The following is a 17,648-nucleotide window of genomic DNA, read 5'->3' on the forward strand; positions in this document are numbered from 1 at the left end:
GAAAAGTAACTGCTTTTACTTTTAAATGGTGCAGGGAAAAGTAGAATATTGTACAGCACAAAGTCCAAATTCGGACTTGTCAGGACTTCAGCGATTCCGGATTATAGATGCAATTAAAAATATGAAACCGTAATTTATGAAATAAAGAGCGATTATGATCTAAAAGGTATCAAAATTTACACACACACACAAAAAAAAAAAAAAAAAAAGTGCTAATATTTTCTCTTTAATTCTATAAACAGACATAATTTCTTGTTCAGTTACACTGTTCAAGTCCTGTAATTGCTGTGTCGAGAATACCGACTAACTTGTCAATCGAAATTTTTTCATTTTCAATAACCTTTCTGTCACTTTCTTCACTATCGCAAACAGTATTTTCTGGATCTCGAACCATACTACAGATTTCACTGTAATTAATTTAATTGATTGATGATTGGGACATTGTCGTCGCAATGAGAAACTTCTGTTATATCATCTTCATTTATTACCGCTTCTTCACATTTCTTTACAAAATCCAATAACTGGAAAATTTCACCTTTAGTTTGCGATGTCCGAAAACCTTTAGATTCGCGGCTATCATCTTCATCGTCCTCACCATGAAATATGGTAGCTGGCCATAAATTATGTTAAACATTTTTTAACGTATCTGGAGACACACCCTCCCACGATCTTGCGATGCTCCACACAGCAGATTTTATGCTAAAAAATTTCAAAAAGTCTTGAATAGTCTTGCCATTGTTCAAGAAATTTAACATAGATTTTTAAAATGCTACGTTATATTTGCATTTCAGCCCATGTACTATTCCCATATCCATAGGCTGAATGATAGATGTACAATTTGGAGGGAAGAATAATACGGATACAGTCAAAAGTCGTTGTCGGGACTTCGGCGATTCCGGATTATCAATTTTTCCGGATTATAGATCATCAGTTTAAATCTCATAAGATAGCATGCAGAAATTCTAAAATTAAAAATATGAAACCGTAATTTATGAAATAAAGAACAATTATAATCTAAAGGGTATCAAAATTTACAAAAAAAAAAAAAAAAAAAAAAAAAAAAAAAAAAAAAAAAAAAAAAAAGCTCAATATTTATTTGTTTACTTTATTAAATATTTCTTTCAATGTAAGTTGTTTAAGTTGCTTCATTTTATGTGATAATACTTTCTCTTTAATTCTATAAACAGACATAATTTCTTGTTCAGTTACAAAGTTCCGCTGTTCAAGTCCCGTAATTGCTGTGTCGAGAATACCAACTAACTTGTCAATCGAAATGTTTTCGTTTTCACTAACCTCTCTGTCACCTTCTTCATGTCTATCCATTTTTTGCAGCAATTCCACTTTTTGTTTGATGGACATCGAAACATACTTTCGTTTTGTAGATCTTTTGGGAGCTCCAGCATCGGAAATTCTGTTTGACATAATCGAAAGTTCAAGTTTGCTTTTATAAAATTGCTCTTACAGTCTGCAAAAAATAATAAGCCGGAAAGGAACAACGCAATCATCAACATTAACTGAAATGGATAATTAGATAATTTTAGCTTATACCATCCGTTATACATAAAACGCACACGCAAAAACGTATTCTGCACTTGTGCATACGCATATGCGCAGTCGTAAAGGTCTTACGCGCATGTGCCAACGCGGCGCATGCGAAGAAAGTTTTTAAGCTTTGAGGTCCGGATTATGGGTGTCCGAATTAACGACTTTTGACTGTACATTATCTTTCACTAAAACTTTAAGTGAAGTACGTGCCGAACATTTGTCAACAATGAGGACTATTTTTGAGTCATCAGGTAAACCAACCAAATTCAAATGTCACCGAGCCGGGGTTATAAAATGATTTTCAAAGCAATCATTTCATGAATGCTTGTGTCATTCATGTTGTTTTATTTGCTCAATATATAACAGGGAAAATCTTTACTCCTTTAAATGCTCGAGGTCGTGCATGTTTTCCGATTACGAAAAGTTAGCATTTGTGCATGTTTTTTGTCCAAACTATCGATCACTGCGGCTCGGCTTGGCTATTGGGAAAATGAATATGTAGTCTATTGGCCGCTACATGTCAGTTGTCTTTTGTTTTGCATGGTAACCGTCACATGTTTAAAATGGCTACTCCGCAGTAGAAATCATTTTGTGTTCTCGAGTTTGCGAAGTGCAATTCCGTGATTACAGTGCAAAGATGTTTCAAGTTGAGGTACCAAAGTGATCCTCCGAATGGGTGGAACATTTACAGATAGTATTGACAGTTTGTAAATACAGGATGTGTATGTAAAGGAAAGAGCCCTGGTCACCCTCATGTTCCCAACGATAATGTTGCATGAATTCAAATTGCTTTCCAACGTAGTCCTTCAAAATTAACTCGTCGTGACAGTCAGGAGGTTCAACTGCCTACAACAACAATTTTGTGTGTTTTTAGTTGTTGGTTGGTTATGGAGCCGTACAAGTTACATTTGTTACAGGCTCTGCATCCTGAGGACAAACGCAAACGTGTGGCATTTTGTAACGAGATTATTGATGCTATTGACAATGATAACACTTTTGCACAACGCATCGTGTTCAGTGATGAAGCGACTTTTCATGTTAGTGCTCATGTAAACAAACACAATGTTCGAATTTGATGCCTACAGGACCCACATGCAGCCATTGAACATGTACGAGATTCACCCAAAATAAATCTGTTTAGTGCGATATCCCGATCATCTGTTTCTGGCTTATTCTTCTTTGATGGAAACACAGTTAACGGTAAGTAGTATCTCCCTATGTTAAAAAACTGGTTGTTTCCGTGGCTGCATAAAGACAACTTCATTTTTCAACAAGACGGGGCACCCCCTCACTGGTGTCGCCAAGTGTGTGATTATCTGAATGAAACTCTACCGAACCGTTGGATTGGTCGTCAGGGGGCAGGCGACTTAGCATGTCTCCTCAGCTAAGTCGCCAGCCAGTCAAATCCGGTCGCCTCCACAGTCACCGGATTTGACACCTTCCTGTGGGGTTTCATTAAAGACAATCTTCATGTACCACCACTCCCACAGAATCTAGAAGAGGTGAAGAACCGGATCTGTACTGTCACAACATCAGTGACAACGGACATGCTTGCCCGAGTGTGATAGGAATTTGAGTATCGATGTGATATTGTTCGTGTCGCTGATTGAGAACATATTGAGCATCTGTAATCTGAAGTTGAGAGGGTTCATGCATATGTATGTAAAGTTTCATATTCGTATGTCATACATTTTAATAAATATATGCATTCAAAATACGTATATTCTTTTTGAAACATGCTGTATTGTATCTGAATGTCATATCTGCTTGAGTTTTCATGGAATATTTTGTATTATATATTTTTCTAACATCATGATTTTGACAATTGCAGTTAGAATTAATTTATATTTCAGAAAGGTATATGGGAAAATCTATGTGAAGATAGACTCCAATTTATGAGTGATAGTCCATTAAATCCTCTGTCACCGAAGAATTCTGAAAATATGGATGATGATTCATCACTAGAGTCTTCTCCGTCCTCTCAGCGCTCCTACATTCAAGCTAATCATATTTACAAGTGTGCCCAACGTGCCTCATCTTCTGAGTCCAGTAAAAAGCGTGTATTCTCACATTCCTCTATTAGGTCTGGCACAGAGAAGGGTACTACTTGTGACGCATGACATTACAGAGTATAGCATCATTTCTTCATTTTTATATCAGTATTGTGACAATTAGTGTCTTTTCTTATGCAGATATTGCAAAGAAATGATATAGTTCATTGTTTTAAAAAAAGCCACCTTTTCATCTAATGCAAAGTATATTCATTGAAAATTACATGCGAACCTGATCTGAGGTCCATGTCAATTTGAATCCTGAAATTTTTAAAATCTTAATAAGCTATTTCTTTAAATTTGATTTTATCTGTCATGATTATTATTATATAATTAATTTTTGTAGCTTCTACGATAAATGGTTGTTTTTATTTTTTAATAGACATACATGTTAGTATGTTTTTATATCGGTCCAGCAATGAATTTTAAAAAGGCATTGTTTATAAGTGAGTATTTATATTTCAAAAGATGTACTTGATTAATTAAGAAATATTTTGCACTTTGTAACAATTTTGTGTATGGAATTTTAATCCATGTTGTGTTTTGGATAAACATACCATCATTTGTCAGACTTGTGGGTCTTCTTCTTCCTTTATATATATATAATTTTAATAGAAAGATGTTGCTCTACACCAGGCTAAAACTCTCTTGAAGATCAGTGTATTCATTGTGAAATCTTTGTTTTGTGGTGTTTAAACCTAAAAAACTGGTTTTTTTCAAATGAAATTTGACATACCTAAGATAAATAGGTAATAAGGCTGTACTATCAAGATTTTTATTTGATTAAATTGGATTTTGTATGTTAAGTTGATTTAGTAATTTAAAATGTAGTAAAATTAATGCATCAATGAGTAAGTGAAACACTTTCTAGAATATTGTAGCACCATTTGCCATACTTACCTAAATGCCTTAGCTGAGAATATAATTCCAGCCAGTTACTAATATGTAAAATGTTAGGTTATATCTATGCAAATTTTTTACCAGTGTGAATGTATAGAATGTGCTTCACTTTTCATGATAAGTATTTTAAACTATTAACTTAAAAACCAATAAACTGTTGCATCTTTATTTCTTTACTACTCATAAGAGCAAAGAGGGGAAAATCAATTACAAATATTCTAGAATTTTATCACTATCTCTAGTGTCTACTACCTTCAGCAGTCATCAGATTTTTAGATGTCTGCTATTTCTGCCCTGAACATTCAGCTGTATTAAAGACCATCTGTTGACCAATATTAGCTGTATATGTATTGCCATTATTATTATTATTATTATTTTGTGTGTGTTTGTGTGTGTGTGTGTGTGTGAAACTCAGCAGTGAAGCTTCATCTTTTGTGATGTTTTTCTATGTTTTGCCCTGTGCATAGTTGTCTGTAATAGGGAATCCTTGAGAAGTAAATATAATAGCAAAAGATGACCTGCTATTATATTACATTGTAAGGATTCATATGAAAAACATAGTTGCAGCTGGAGAGAATCACTCTTGATAAAATTAATAATGTTTCACAAGGGGGTAATATCTTCTAATATGTGAACATCATCAGACGGGGGACATTATAGCAGAAAATAGTGCAGTCGATTACAAATCCTTGTGGAAAATTTTAGAAATCTAGCAGTTGGAAGCTCCGGGGATCCTGCAACCAAGCTGACCACTTATTCAGGCTATATTCTTATGCTCCCTGGGGTCCACGGTCTAGAAAGCAGAAGATATCAGGGCCCTGCCGGCCATGGCTCTCTAATGGTTGTTTGTGCCGCCGAGTTTATTTTAGCAGTTGGAAGCATTGCAGAAATATTAAAAATTCTTGAATAACCTTAATGTTTTCCTCCCTTTGGTTATCTTTGACTGTACAAATGAGTAGTGACTAATAAATCATATGAATTTGACAAAAAGGATTTTGTATTGTTTATTTAGGGAAAGACAGCTGTAGTCCTTTGCATATTAAGTTATATGTGTGTATTTTTACTTTAAGATAACATGTCATTAATTAACTTAAAAGAAATGCTTTCTCTCATTCTAAAATTTTTATTCCTTTATTTTTCTTTAAAATTATTTTATTATTGAATATTTTTCTCAGTTCTTTTTTTTTTTTTTTTTAAACCATTCTGTAGTTAAATGTAAATCTTAATTTTATTTTTGAATATTTTTCTCCATTCTCTGTCTTTCTCTTTATTTTAAAGCATTCTGTATTTAAATGTAAATCTTATTTTTATTATTTATTTGTGTTTATCGTGTAAAATATCAGATTTTAGTTGATAAACTAAGATTTTGTATAAAAATTAAATGTAAGTTACTGTCCCTACTTTTCCGCATTATGTTTTGCATATAAATTGAAATAATTTTTACATGCACTTTTTTTTAAGTAAATTTAAAACTAGATCAAGATAGAATAACTTTTATAATTAGAATACTCTTGGAGACCACCAAAACTATTTAAATGTGTACACACTGAAAGCCTTAGCATTAATTTGCAAAAGAGCAATAACATACTTTCACATAAGACAATTTCAATAAAAATGCAATAATTGTTATTGTATTGTAATTATGCACATGTTGCAAGAGTTAATACAGTTGCATTATAAGAAGTATTGCAGGTCCTAATGAAAAATCACATATAATTTTTACATGACAACTCAGTATTTTGTAACCTTTTTCCTTTTTAGGATAATGTGTACCAAATGATCTTCTACATATTGATATATGTGCCACTATTGTTAATTGGCTGCAATTAAATGTGTTAATCTGTATTATAACAGTATTTCACTTTTAAAAGTACAATATTTAAGTGATGTAAAACTTTTTAAAGCGTGTCATTCTACTTTGTATACTGAATTAAATATCTAAAGGCATATATATATCACGTTTAGAAAGTTTTTATCAGAGCCAAAATTAGCACATTCTCTGGCTGTGAGTATCAAGTAGGTGCATGTATCTTTCTGAGAAAATTGTTTTGCACATGTTGTACTAAAACATAAAAGATCTCACTTTCATGTTCATCCAGTTTTCATGTGATCAACTAGTCTGGTTTTAAACAAAAGGAAGGATTAGAATGCAGTCAATTTTAAAGTTTGGAGCAATTTCATATCTAATATTTTTTTTTCCATTATAATAACATCATTCATATCTGATATATTTTAAAATTATATATCGCCCTGGATTATATATTTGCTTCTATTATATAATATTTTCCTTGGGTATAAATAATTCCTTTCTTCGAAATAGGTGTATTAATCAGACATTATCTCTCTCTCTCTCTCTCTTTTTTTTTTTTTAGTAAGACTGTCAAGCATGAAAATTTCTCATTCTTCACTAGTGATGTAGAGGCACATTTACAGTTATTTTTACAAACTGTACAAGTACCTGTGTTTCCACTTACTGTCTTTTAAATATCAAATATGACATTAATTTATTAAAATATGGTATTTATGATTGAATGAATTTCTTCACTTTGATATTTGAAGCCTGCCAATGCCAATGATTATAAGTTATGAAGTGCCTGTGGTTCAAAACCTTGTATCTCCACATCAAAAAAATGTCTTAGTAGTGAGCAGAAATAATTAATCATAGATGACAGTACTTTGTTTTAATTTAGTTCATTTTTTTAAATAATTGTTATTAATTTTTAAGTCTTAATTTTTTTAATTTGCTTGTAAACGTTTTTTAATAAAATTTTACTTGGTTGTAAAGAAAGAAATAATTTATGGAAGGAGGCATTAAACCACAAAAAATTCAACAGTTTGTTTTCTTCCTATTGAATTAATTAGTCAGATTTTTTTGAAGAAGTAAAAATATTGCATGATATGTATTGTATTATTTATGTATTCTTAGTTGGAATGTAATTGCCGTTTAATTGAGTGAACTGAATTGAGCCAAATTCTGATCTAAGAACTATCAAAGGACTATTAATTATCATTAACTCAAAGGATCATCTTTAGTCAGTTTTAAATGCAGAATATATTATCAATTGCTGAACTGTTCATTTGCATTTGTTAGTTATCTGGTTATTTTATGTTCTAAGTGCATGCACACATTAAAAATATTACTTTGTTAAAAATGTTTAAGAAAAGATAATTATGGAAAATTATCTTTCCTTAAATATTTTTTATACTTAATATTTATACTTCTCACAATGAACCAATGAAAAATGGTCATTAAATTGAGGCTGAGGTATATGTAGCCATTTTACGAGGAATTAAAATTTTCCATGCATCTTCTCTTTAATTTCTTAAAAATTATTTTTAAGTAGGTTTTATATTGCATGAATCTAAAGAAATATTAGAAGTAATATTTCCAAATGTGAAAGATTTTGATTGTTGAAGACTACTAGAAAATCTGTCAAACAAATGCTAAGAACATTGAATTTAATGATGTTACCACTTCTTTCTGAAGCAGTAATATGTTTTGGTACTAATATTTCTAAATGCGGAAGAAATATCGAAAGAAAATAAACATAACTTTAGAGTTTTTTGTCTGTTTATACAAAACTTTCAGAAATATCTTCTCAAAGCAACAAGTTTGGGAAATGAATAATGTCCTTTTAAGTTATCAATTTATTAGTAATTTTTTAGCTCTAATTCTCTCAAAAATTTAGTGAAAGCAGTTTAAATAGCTGAGTGATGTAAACAGATGCAAAATGAGTGTGTTAAAGGGGGGTTCATATCTGATGTAATTTTTAAACTTTTATATTGTAATGTTCTTGTAATTGATTTTTTTCCCTTTGTTCTTCTCATCTTTTTTTCTTTTTTAAATACATCAGTTTTATTTCTTTTCCTAAAGTATATATAGTTAAAATTTCTTTATCTTCCGTGATTTGCCTATTTTAGTAGTCAAACGACAAATTAATGATGCCATAATTGCAAATAAAATTCTGATATTGGATACTGAGAACACTGGTTATTTCTGTGGTTTGTATACACTTTTGTATATATCATTCTATCAGTTACCTTTTCTGAGAAAAGTTTTTTTTTTTTTTTAAATAAAGATTTAAAATGCAATTTAAGTCTATTGTTCGTATAATTACAATATTATCATGTATTTGTTATCTATAAGAATCCTTAATGTTGAGTGTGGTAGATTTATGCAGAAGTTTTTAAAATTGGTTTTGCAAACACAGTAAAAAAAAATTTACCCTTGTTTTTAAAGGTTTTGTTTATAGAAGAAAATAATGACACATTTTTGTTAAACACATTAAAATGCTAATACTTGCACTTTTTAAAAAAAAATTCTGTAAAAATTTGTGAAAATGTTCAGATTTTCATATTTGTATTTGCAGCTAATTAATTATCAGAACTATTGAGAAGCACACATATATCAGTTCTATCAAAGCAATTGTTTCCTCCCTGGGAGAATTTATTACTCGTTTATATTAAATGAGTTTTTCTAGAAATTGTATAATTATTGGATATTTGTAATTTTAGGGGCATTATGTTTTTATTTATGTGGTTGTTATTTTTTTATGGGTATATTTTTTTGTTGTTTCAATTTTACTTTTTATGTGTGTAGTAGGTAGGTATTGTAATATATTTCAAATCACGCCTGGATGAATTTTTTTCACCTCATGTCTTTTAATTCTCTAAACTTATTATGGACTTACTGATAAATGCTGTTTTTGGGTTTACTAAAGTTTCTTAAAATGAGTACAACATAGCTGTCAACTCTACCGGGTTTTTGTCACATCTAATAGATTACCCGATTTCCCAGTTTTTAATTTTTAGACTTTACCAAGGAAAGCGTTTTTCAGCAATAAATGATGCTTAAATTGTGCAGATTTCATTCCCCCAGCCACCAAAATAAATTCAAATATTTGTAGTGTGACTGAAAATATGTTTTATTTATTATCTATAGTTCAGCATTAAATTATCTTATGCCAATTTTTTTTTCCCTTTGATCATTTTAAGTAGTGAAACGTAAATTTTGTTTATAAATATGTACTTTAAAAATTTCAAATGTGATTTTAGTGAGTTTGCTTATTTTGCCTAATTACCTGACTTAGAAAATTTCTAGTAAAAGCCATTTGCAATTACATAAATTTCTTTCTGATAACAACAACTGGACAAATTTTCATTCTGCATTTCAGGCAGTTCATATGATTTGTGTTCAAGATGTATAATCTGTCAATTGTTATATTCTTACATGCTGATACTGATCAACAAGCTGCTGTTGCACAGAACATAAATGAGCTGAAAAATTATTGCACTTATACATAATTATTTGTTCCTAAGGTTTTGTTTTCATGTACTCATTTATCTGTTTTCACTTTCCTGTGTATATTAACTTGTGTCTTGTTTGTATTATCTATGTAAATGTTGGAAACTGAATTCTCATGCTCATAAAGTAACACATCTATGCAATGATGAGCCTGATATCAGCCCTTGACACTGCTTGTGTTGTAAATAATGTGGTTGAATTTGTTCATCAGTATTTATTGAACAAATGCTTTTGTAAATAGCAAATTCTCAATCATTACCAAAACAGTTTTGTATATAACTATTTTATGGTGATCATCTTATGAGTGACTGCAGCTCTTATAATGGGATGAGTGATTTCATCCATAATTTATTTTGGATAAAATTAGTGAAACTGTTGCTAAATCATTGGGGCATTTATAGCTTGCATATCATTTAAAAGTTTTTGTTATAGATATTTGGTAGTTAAAAGTTTCAGAAACATCTTTTAGCTTAAGGCCTTATTTTATGGTATCGTTTTCATTTAATATGCTACTCGGTTATTTGATGTATAATTTTGCTGGTTTTAAAAGGATTCAGTGATTTTATATCATCTTGAATATTTGAATCTAATGTTTTTCAGTTACCCTACACCTGCAGCCCTCCTAAAATTCATTTGGTAATGATGTTATGATTTTTCATTTTATAGTTTTGAGGTAGTTTGGAACTTAAATTATTTTTAATAAGCTTAATATTTAATATATTAATTATAATTAATTTCTGTTTTTGATTTTAGCTCAGTCTCCCTTATAATATTTATTATCCATCTTTTCCTAAAATTTGGTCATACATTGTTATTACGTTTGAATGCCACTCATATACTGATTTAGTATGTTATGAATAAAAACCGAGTTTGGCCAAAGCGGTATTAAAAAAAAAAAAATCGCGTTTATTTAACATGTATTAATGTTATAGTTGGAAAAGGATGAAATCACTTTAAACAATTATATGCTTGAGTGTTTATTCTTCTTCCACATCCACACAACAAGAATAGATGAAGTAACTTTTAAATAAGTAAAATATTTTATTTTCTCCTTCCTGTATGCCAGTTTTTATTATAGTTTATAAGAATTAATGCTTTAAAATGATTAATAAATTATGTTTCAAAGAATTAATGATCTGAAATTTTCCTTTTATTTTTCAACTTTAAAAATACATTAATGTGTGAAGTTTTTAGATTAAGCTATGAGAGAGCTTCAAAGCAAATATGAGTGTTGTTGACATGCATCTTAGTATGCTATTAAAATGTAGTTTTCTAATTTGTCGCAGTTAGTATTGAAGTTCACATTTCTGATATACTTTGTTTGCTACTAGAAATTATTCCTGCCCTTCATTTTTCTGTTTAGTGATCCCATCAGCTTAAATCCAGTACTGTAGAACAGTTTCTAACATATAAGGAGAAAATATTTAGTATATAATTTTTTTAAAGTAGTAGATTAACAAATAAAAATGAGTATTGTGTTTCTTATTTTCTTTCAATGCATAATATTAATTTCACTGTTTTTGTAATTCTGGCCTTTTTTTAATTAATAATAATAAGAATATTTTTGTTTATAAAACGCTGATTGAAAGCATATCTATATAAGAAGCTTAATAAATGGTAACTGAACAAATGAACTTTTCTATTCATATCAGTGTGAAAATCCATGGAATCAGGAAAAACATGTGTGGGGGAGGTAGCATTACATATGCAATAGAACCTTGATTAACTGAAGTATTTGGGGCATTAAATCACCTTTAGTAATAAAAAACTCTGTTAATAGAGACTAAATTTTAAATCATGCCATTTTTTCCCCAGCAAAATTTTCTAAAAACAGGTAAACAAATGCAACTAATAATGTTTTCACAAGCTCTTTTATTTACTAAAATTGGATACAATTTGTTTCCTTCAATTAACAATAATTTAAATAAGATTTTATTTGTGGTAAAAATGTTAATGAAAAAAAAATTTATTTTTTCCAATTTTCTTACATGCATTTTTGAGAATTTTTTAATATTATTCATTTATTTTTGAAAATGTATGTTAAGCTTTTTATAATAGTCCTATAATTGTATTAGCTACCACATGTTCATGCTAGCTTTAAAAAACTCCTCATGAAGAAGTGTGTGGTTATTGCTTTAAATATTAAAGTTTCAACACCTATTAGTGTCTGAGCTGTAAAACTGGTAAATGCTGTTGTAGCTCAGTACAGATACAAGTAATGGTGAATGGTTTATCTCGATTGAAATATGCTTTTCCCTATACATTATGGATACATGAGCCAGTTTTACTTTAAAAAGTCTTCTCCAAGGCATCTCCTCTTTTAGGCTAAGAGCTCGTACATTCTTTGCCATAAACAAAAACCAGCATGGCTAATTTTCACATTTTTCATTTTATCATCATCAACTTTACTGTAATTTTTATTGTTCTGCAAATAATTTTTTCATCATTCATTGAAAATTTGCTTTCTTTTTTCTGTATTTAACTGTTCTGAAATGCCATGCTTTTATCCTTTTAATCATATCTACTAATTAATTGTCAGTTAGCTTTTATTTTTAACAGATGTAAATCACACTTTTTACTGTAATGCAAAATAGGAAGGCTGCCAATGACCATTAATGAAGAGAAAAGCCATAAGTTCAGTCACTGATAAAATTCACAAATGTTACTGATTTTTGCTACACTCGTTATAACGTGCTACATTTTCCTAATTCATTAGTTAACATAGATTTTGGTTGATAGAAGCTCAGTTAACAGAGGTTCTACTATACTTACTGTGCATATCAAATAATATAATAATAATAAAATTATTATATGTACAAAATTCTAAGTATTATTAAACACAATAGTAATGTTAAACAGCATAGTAGGTAATAAAGTTACATAAAAATCAGCAGTTAGAGCAAAACATTATATAAATCAAATTTAATGAAAAACCAAAAAATGATAACATGTTGGTAATAAAAACATAATTGGAACAATATCTTAAAATGGAATTGAATGCTAAAAAAAGTTGCTTGGTTTAACTAATTAATTGCTATTAAGGAGAAAATAAATTATTATGCTTGCATTTGGAGTGCATATTTAAATTTAATTTGCTTAAAATTTTTACTCCACATTGAAAAGTTGAATATCAGAAGAAGCATTTTGTTTTGATTATGCACTTTAAATCAAATAATAATGTGCATAGACTGTTAATGTTATTGTGGCATAAGAGTACAGGCACAAATTTTATAAGTGTAAATCAAATATATATTTAAATGTCATATGTAATATATCTCAGATATCTTTTATTTATGTTTTTAAAATTTACAATATTTTTATTTTGACATTTTAAAAATATCAGCATATAAATAATTATTCCGGTGATTCTAATACTTTTCTAAATTTATATTGAATAGCAACAATATAGTATTTAGATATGTTTTTAGCATGGCGACTTAATTTTATGCTTATAATTTTAGACTTATTACAAAGATGTATTCATTATAAATAATTATCCAGTGAAGTATTTTATAATAGTCTGTAATATATATTTCAGTTATTAGAAGTATTTGTGCAGCAAAATATAAAGAATTTTATTTAGTCTCTGTTACTTAAATTGAATTTTGCTTTAAATAATAATTTTTAGTTACAGTGTACTCTCGATTATGTGGGCTAATGCTAGGGAAGCAGATCACAGATAATTGTAAAACACATTTAGCCAAACTATCAATTTTCATGCATATTGTATGTGTTTATTTCTTTAAAATATAGTAATTTTTCTTTTTCTTTTGAGAATGTTCAAACATTTGTCGAACTTCACTCTGTATTTTTAAAAGTGCTATTTTATCATTGTATTTGAGTTCCCTTTGGTCAACAAAGTCCCATAGAGTTTCGATAGAAGTCGTTGCTGTTGTGGGAGTAATTGTCAGTATCTTACTCACTTCAGTTTGCACACCAATTCTGTATTTTTTGGCAAGTGTTATTGCTAATCTGCTGTGTTCAAATTTCTTCATTAAGTTCAGTGCTAAAACAAGTTTCATGCACTTAGTACTTCTAGCATCATCTTTACTCCATATTTAGTTTTAAAATTTTTTATCAGTTTTTAAAAGAATTAGAAGAAAATATGTACGAAACGAAATAATCCCAGTGACCAACCAAAACGATGCCCCAACTATGCATATGGAGAATGAATTGTACAAAGTTGAAATTAAAGATGCAATTCAGTGGGTTTTTTAGAGCATGCTTTTTCTTGCATGTGTTTGTTTTTTTTTTTTTACATATTCTCGCACAGCATTGAGTGCACGTGCATAAGCACCGCCACACATGCATAATCCAGAGTACACTGTATTTTATAAACCTGATTTGAATCAGTCTAACCAATTTTGTATAAAAGTGTATGAGCCATAACCCTCAAGATGCATTTCGATTATTCGAAGTATGCAAAATTTTTATTATTGTGTATTCCTTTAATTGTATGCCTTTTTATATAGTTGTTTTAGATTAGTTTTTATTTTATAATGGGTATATTGAATTGGGAAATCTTCCATTATTAATAAGTTTTCAATCAAATTCTCATGCTAGTGTCATATATGAGCAGCATGTTTGAAAATAAATTTAAGTTATTGTTTGCAAATCAGGATTTTTAATTATATTTTGTATTTATAATGAATATGTTGGATCATAAATATTCATTATCAATATTGCTTATCCAGTGAAATTCTTTTATAATCAATAATTTATCTCAATTATTGTTGCGATATTTGTATTGTAAAAATGTGCAGAAACTTATTTATGTTTTTAACTTTGTTTATAAATATATTTTGTATGTAGATTGTTATGCTACACTTTTCTGTAGTTAAATTATGAGTTACTATTTATTTTCATATTGTTAAATGTTTGTTCACTTAACCTAGTCAAATGATTTGGGTTTAGTTGCCAATATGATTTTTTTCCACCTTTTCTGTTCATAGTAACCTTTTTCTCCTCTCTCATTAAAAGTGTATTAATACCTATTTGTCATATGCTAATTTTAATATGTGCATTTCTTTAAAGGAAAATAAAGAAGTTATTGTCTATTGCTGCATTTTTTCACATTTGAATGTTGATCTGTAACTTCAGAAAATTACATTTTATATGAACTACTCAGTGCAAGCATTTTCAAATAACATTTTGTCTGATCATTTTCATAAAAATAAAATTAACTTATTTTCATAGCCAACATTCTTGGAAATAATAATATTTTTAAGTACATTTAGAATAAAATAAGCTTTAGAATTTGAATTTATTTCATTTAAACCATAAAGAAAATAATATATGTAATATAATTTTTAAAAATTATTATCACATTTAATCTGTCAAACCAATATTCTATAAAATTAATAATAATGTGGGTGTTAAAAATGCAGTATTATAGATATATAAATTATCAAATATGCAATTAAAAAAACATATCTAATAAACAACGGAAGTTTCCGGCTTTAGAAATATTTCACAGAATTGTGAACAAAATAATAGTCCGCTCTCTGATTTCCTGACAAAGCCAAAAATTCACTTAAATGTACTCCAAGTTTTCCCCTAAATTTATTGAAATCTTTAATGCTTCCTTTTCTAATAGTCATGAGAGTTGCAAATCTTTCATTGGAGCTTCCCCCCCCCCCCCGCCCCCCAGAAAAAAGAGCTATGAAATTATTTTGCTGTGATCTGTCATTAGCCGATCATATTTATTGTTTAAACATTTTCTAATTAAAATGTTTTAAACTTTTTTTCCCATGCCGTCCATCATTTAAAATATATCAGCATTCATTTTATCTCATTGTAGTTCAACTCAACTGTATAATAATGAATTCTTTGCTAGAAGGAAGAAGCTTTACTTTGCTTGTATAATTTTGAACACTTGTAGTAGTCATTATATGTACTTGTGCCATCATCCTCCACTTCTATTTACTATAAATTTTTGAAGTTGTGTGTATTCACATAATTTTTAGCTATTTAGACAGATTGCAGCAAAAATAACACTTGCCTGTGTTTTGGAAATAAGTTCATTGTATCTTATGAGGAAAAAGAGTATTTAAGCAGATTAACAAATTGAATTTGAATTGCAGCAAGAATAACACTTCCCTGTGTTCTGGAAATGAATTTACTGTACCTTATGAGTGAAAACAGTTACTTGTGAGGGAAAAATTAAATATTTAAAAGTGCTGTATGAGCATTTCTATTGTTAGATTTTTGCTGTTTTCTTTAATCCCTTATTGAATTAAAATTGGGATAATATTTTTTGATAGGGTGAGACTAATTTTTATCTTACACATATTTGTTTTTTTAGTTATTGTTTAATCACATTTTTTTAGTGATACTATATGATCTCTATTCTCACAAATGCAATTTTATGAAGATTGTAAAATTGGGAATAAATCAACTTATTAGTAGTTGTATTACCTTGTATTCATAGTGAAAGTTTATTTTTTTAATATCCAAATAACTGAAATTTAACATAATAGCAAATCTGTAATGAAGTTATAACTAAAATTTTAAGAACAAATCTCATTGACAATAAATAATATCTGATGCATGCTTAATTTCATCGTTAACTGATCTCATTTTAAAGTTATTTACAGTAATTTTGTGATATCATTTGTTGTAATACAATGCATTTATTGATTGTATATATGCCAAGTATTTTAAAATATGATTGAATATGAATTCATGTTTTTTGTACCAACTCTTCTGTTTTTGCACCTTCTTAATTGTTTGCTTTTGCATATCTGATCCAGAATTGTAGAAACAAGCATTGTGTTAAATGTGTACCTTTTATTTCTGTGACTAAAATACCTTTGGTTGTAAAGACCAGATCTGTCAAGTTTTATTTTTTTTTAATTTTGCATCGACCAGGTATCAGAATGAAAAGTGTGAATACGTGCAAAGTGTATCATAATTTGTGCTTTTTTAATCATGTTTTGTTTATTTGTGTGCTATGTAAATAATGTTTCGATAGTGGAATGTGATTCAATAAATTTTTTTATCTTTTCTCCCGTGCTGCATTTTCTGTACATATACATCTACATTAAATAAATGTACTATTTGCATTTAGCATCACATTTCTTTATTGTGTCTTCTGTACTTCAGTATTAATTCTATTCCTTTTACTTTAACAGTTATTTTATGTTTAGAAAAATGAATATTCCAGGGATATATGTGCAGTTTTTTAAGAATCACTGGATGTCAATAATTGTAATACTATTTTCAACATTATGATATTAATTCAGTTATGAGTGGAATTTTACTCTTTTTTTATATTTAATCTGTGACCATCTAGAGGTTACAGAATAGAAAAGTCAAAAGTTAAGGTTGATAGTTAATAAATAAAGTTAACACACAAAACGTTAAAAAAAAAACCTGCCCCTTTGGGCATAATCTAAAATTTAAAAGTTTTTTTTGGGGGGAGGCGCTATAATGTTACTTTGCTGAAAGTTTTTTAATGCAATTGAGAAAATACATATAAAGAGAGTGATAAATTTTGAGGTGTAGAAGCATTGAAAAAAATCGAATTCTTGGGTTTGGGGAATAAAACTTTTAAAAGTAAAATGCTTAAGAGAAGAGGTATTTACTAATTTAATTACTATAGTTAAAGCTTCCCTTGTTCATTAGTACCTAAGATATTCATCTCTGATTATAAATAAGAATAAAAGTAAGATATTATCGTACAACTTTGCTTAATGAATGGACAAAAGGGGGGAAAAACAGATTTTAACTATGTGTTGTTAGCAGTTAGTTAATGAATAATAGAAAATGATTAAAACTAATGATAATATGTTTATTAAGTGCTAGAATTGCAATTGGGACTTCTTTTATAACAATTCACAATTTCG

The 17,648-nt window shown here is 28.9% G+C and overlaps 1 protein-coding gene across 2 annotated transcripts in view; it reads left to right on the top strand.

Moving 5' to 3' along the window:
* Window positions 1-16,808, top strand: part of jumu (Forkhead box protein N4 jumeau) — a 93,085-nt gene extending 76,277 nt beyond the window's left edge. For both annotated transcript variants that reach the window (XM_085811017.1, XM_085811016.1), the window contains one exon: window positions 3,399-16,808. In XM_085811017.1, the coding sequence (XP_085667143.1) occupies window positions 3,399-3,665 (267 nt within the window). In that variant the 3' untranslated portion in view covers window positions 3,666-16,808. The remainder of the gene's footprint in view (window positions 1-3,398) is intronic.
* Window positions 16,809-17,648: the final 840 nt, after the last annotated feature.

The sequence above is a fragment of the Stegodyphus dumicola genome, chromosome 2, assembly GCF_044657685.1.
Source record: "Stegodyphus dumicola isolate Sdum_Otavi_A_Nest chromosome 2, ASM4465768v1".
NCBI lineage: Eukaryota > Metazoa > Arthropoda > Arachnida > Araneae > Eresidae > Stegodyphus > Stegodyphus dumicola.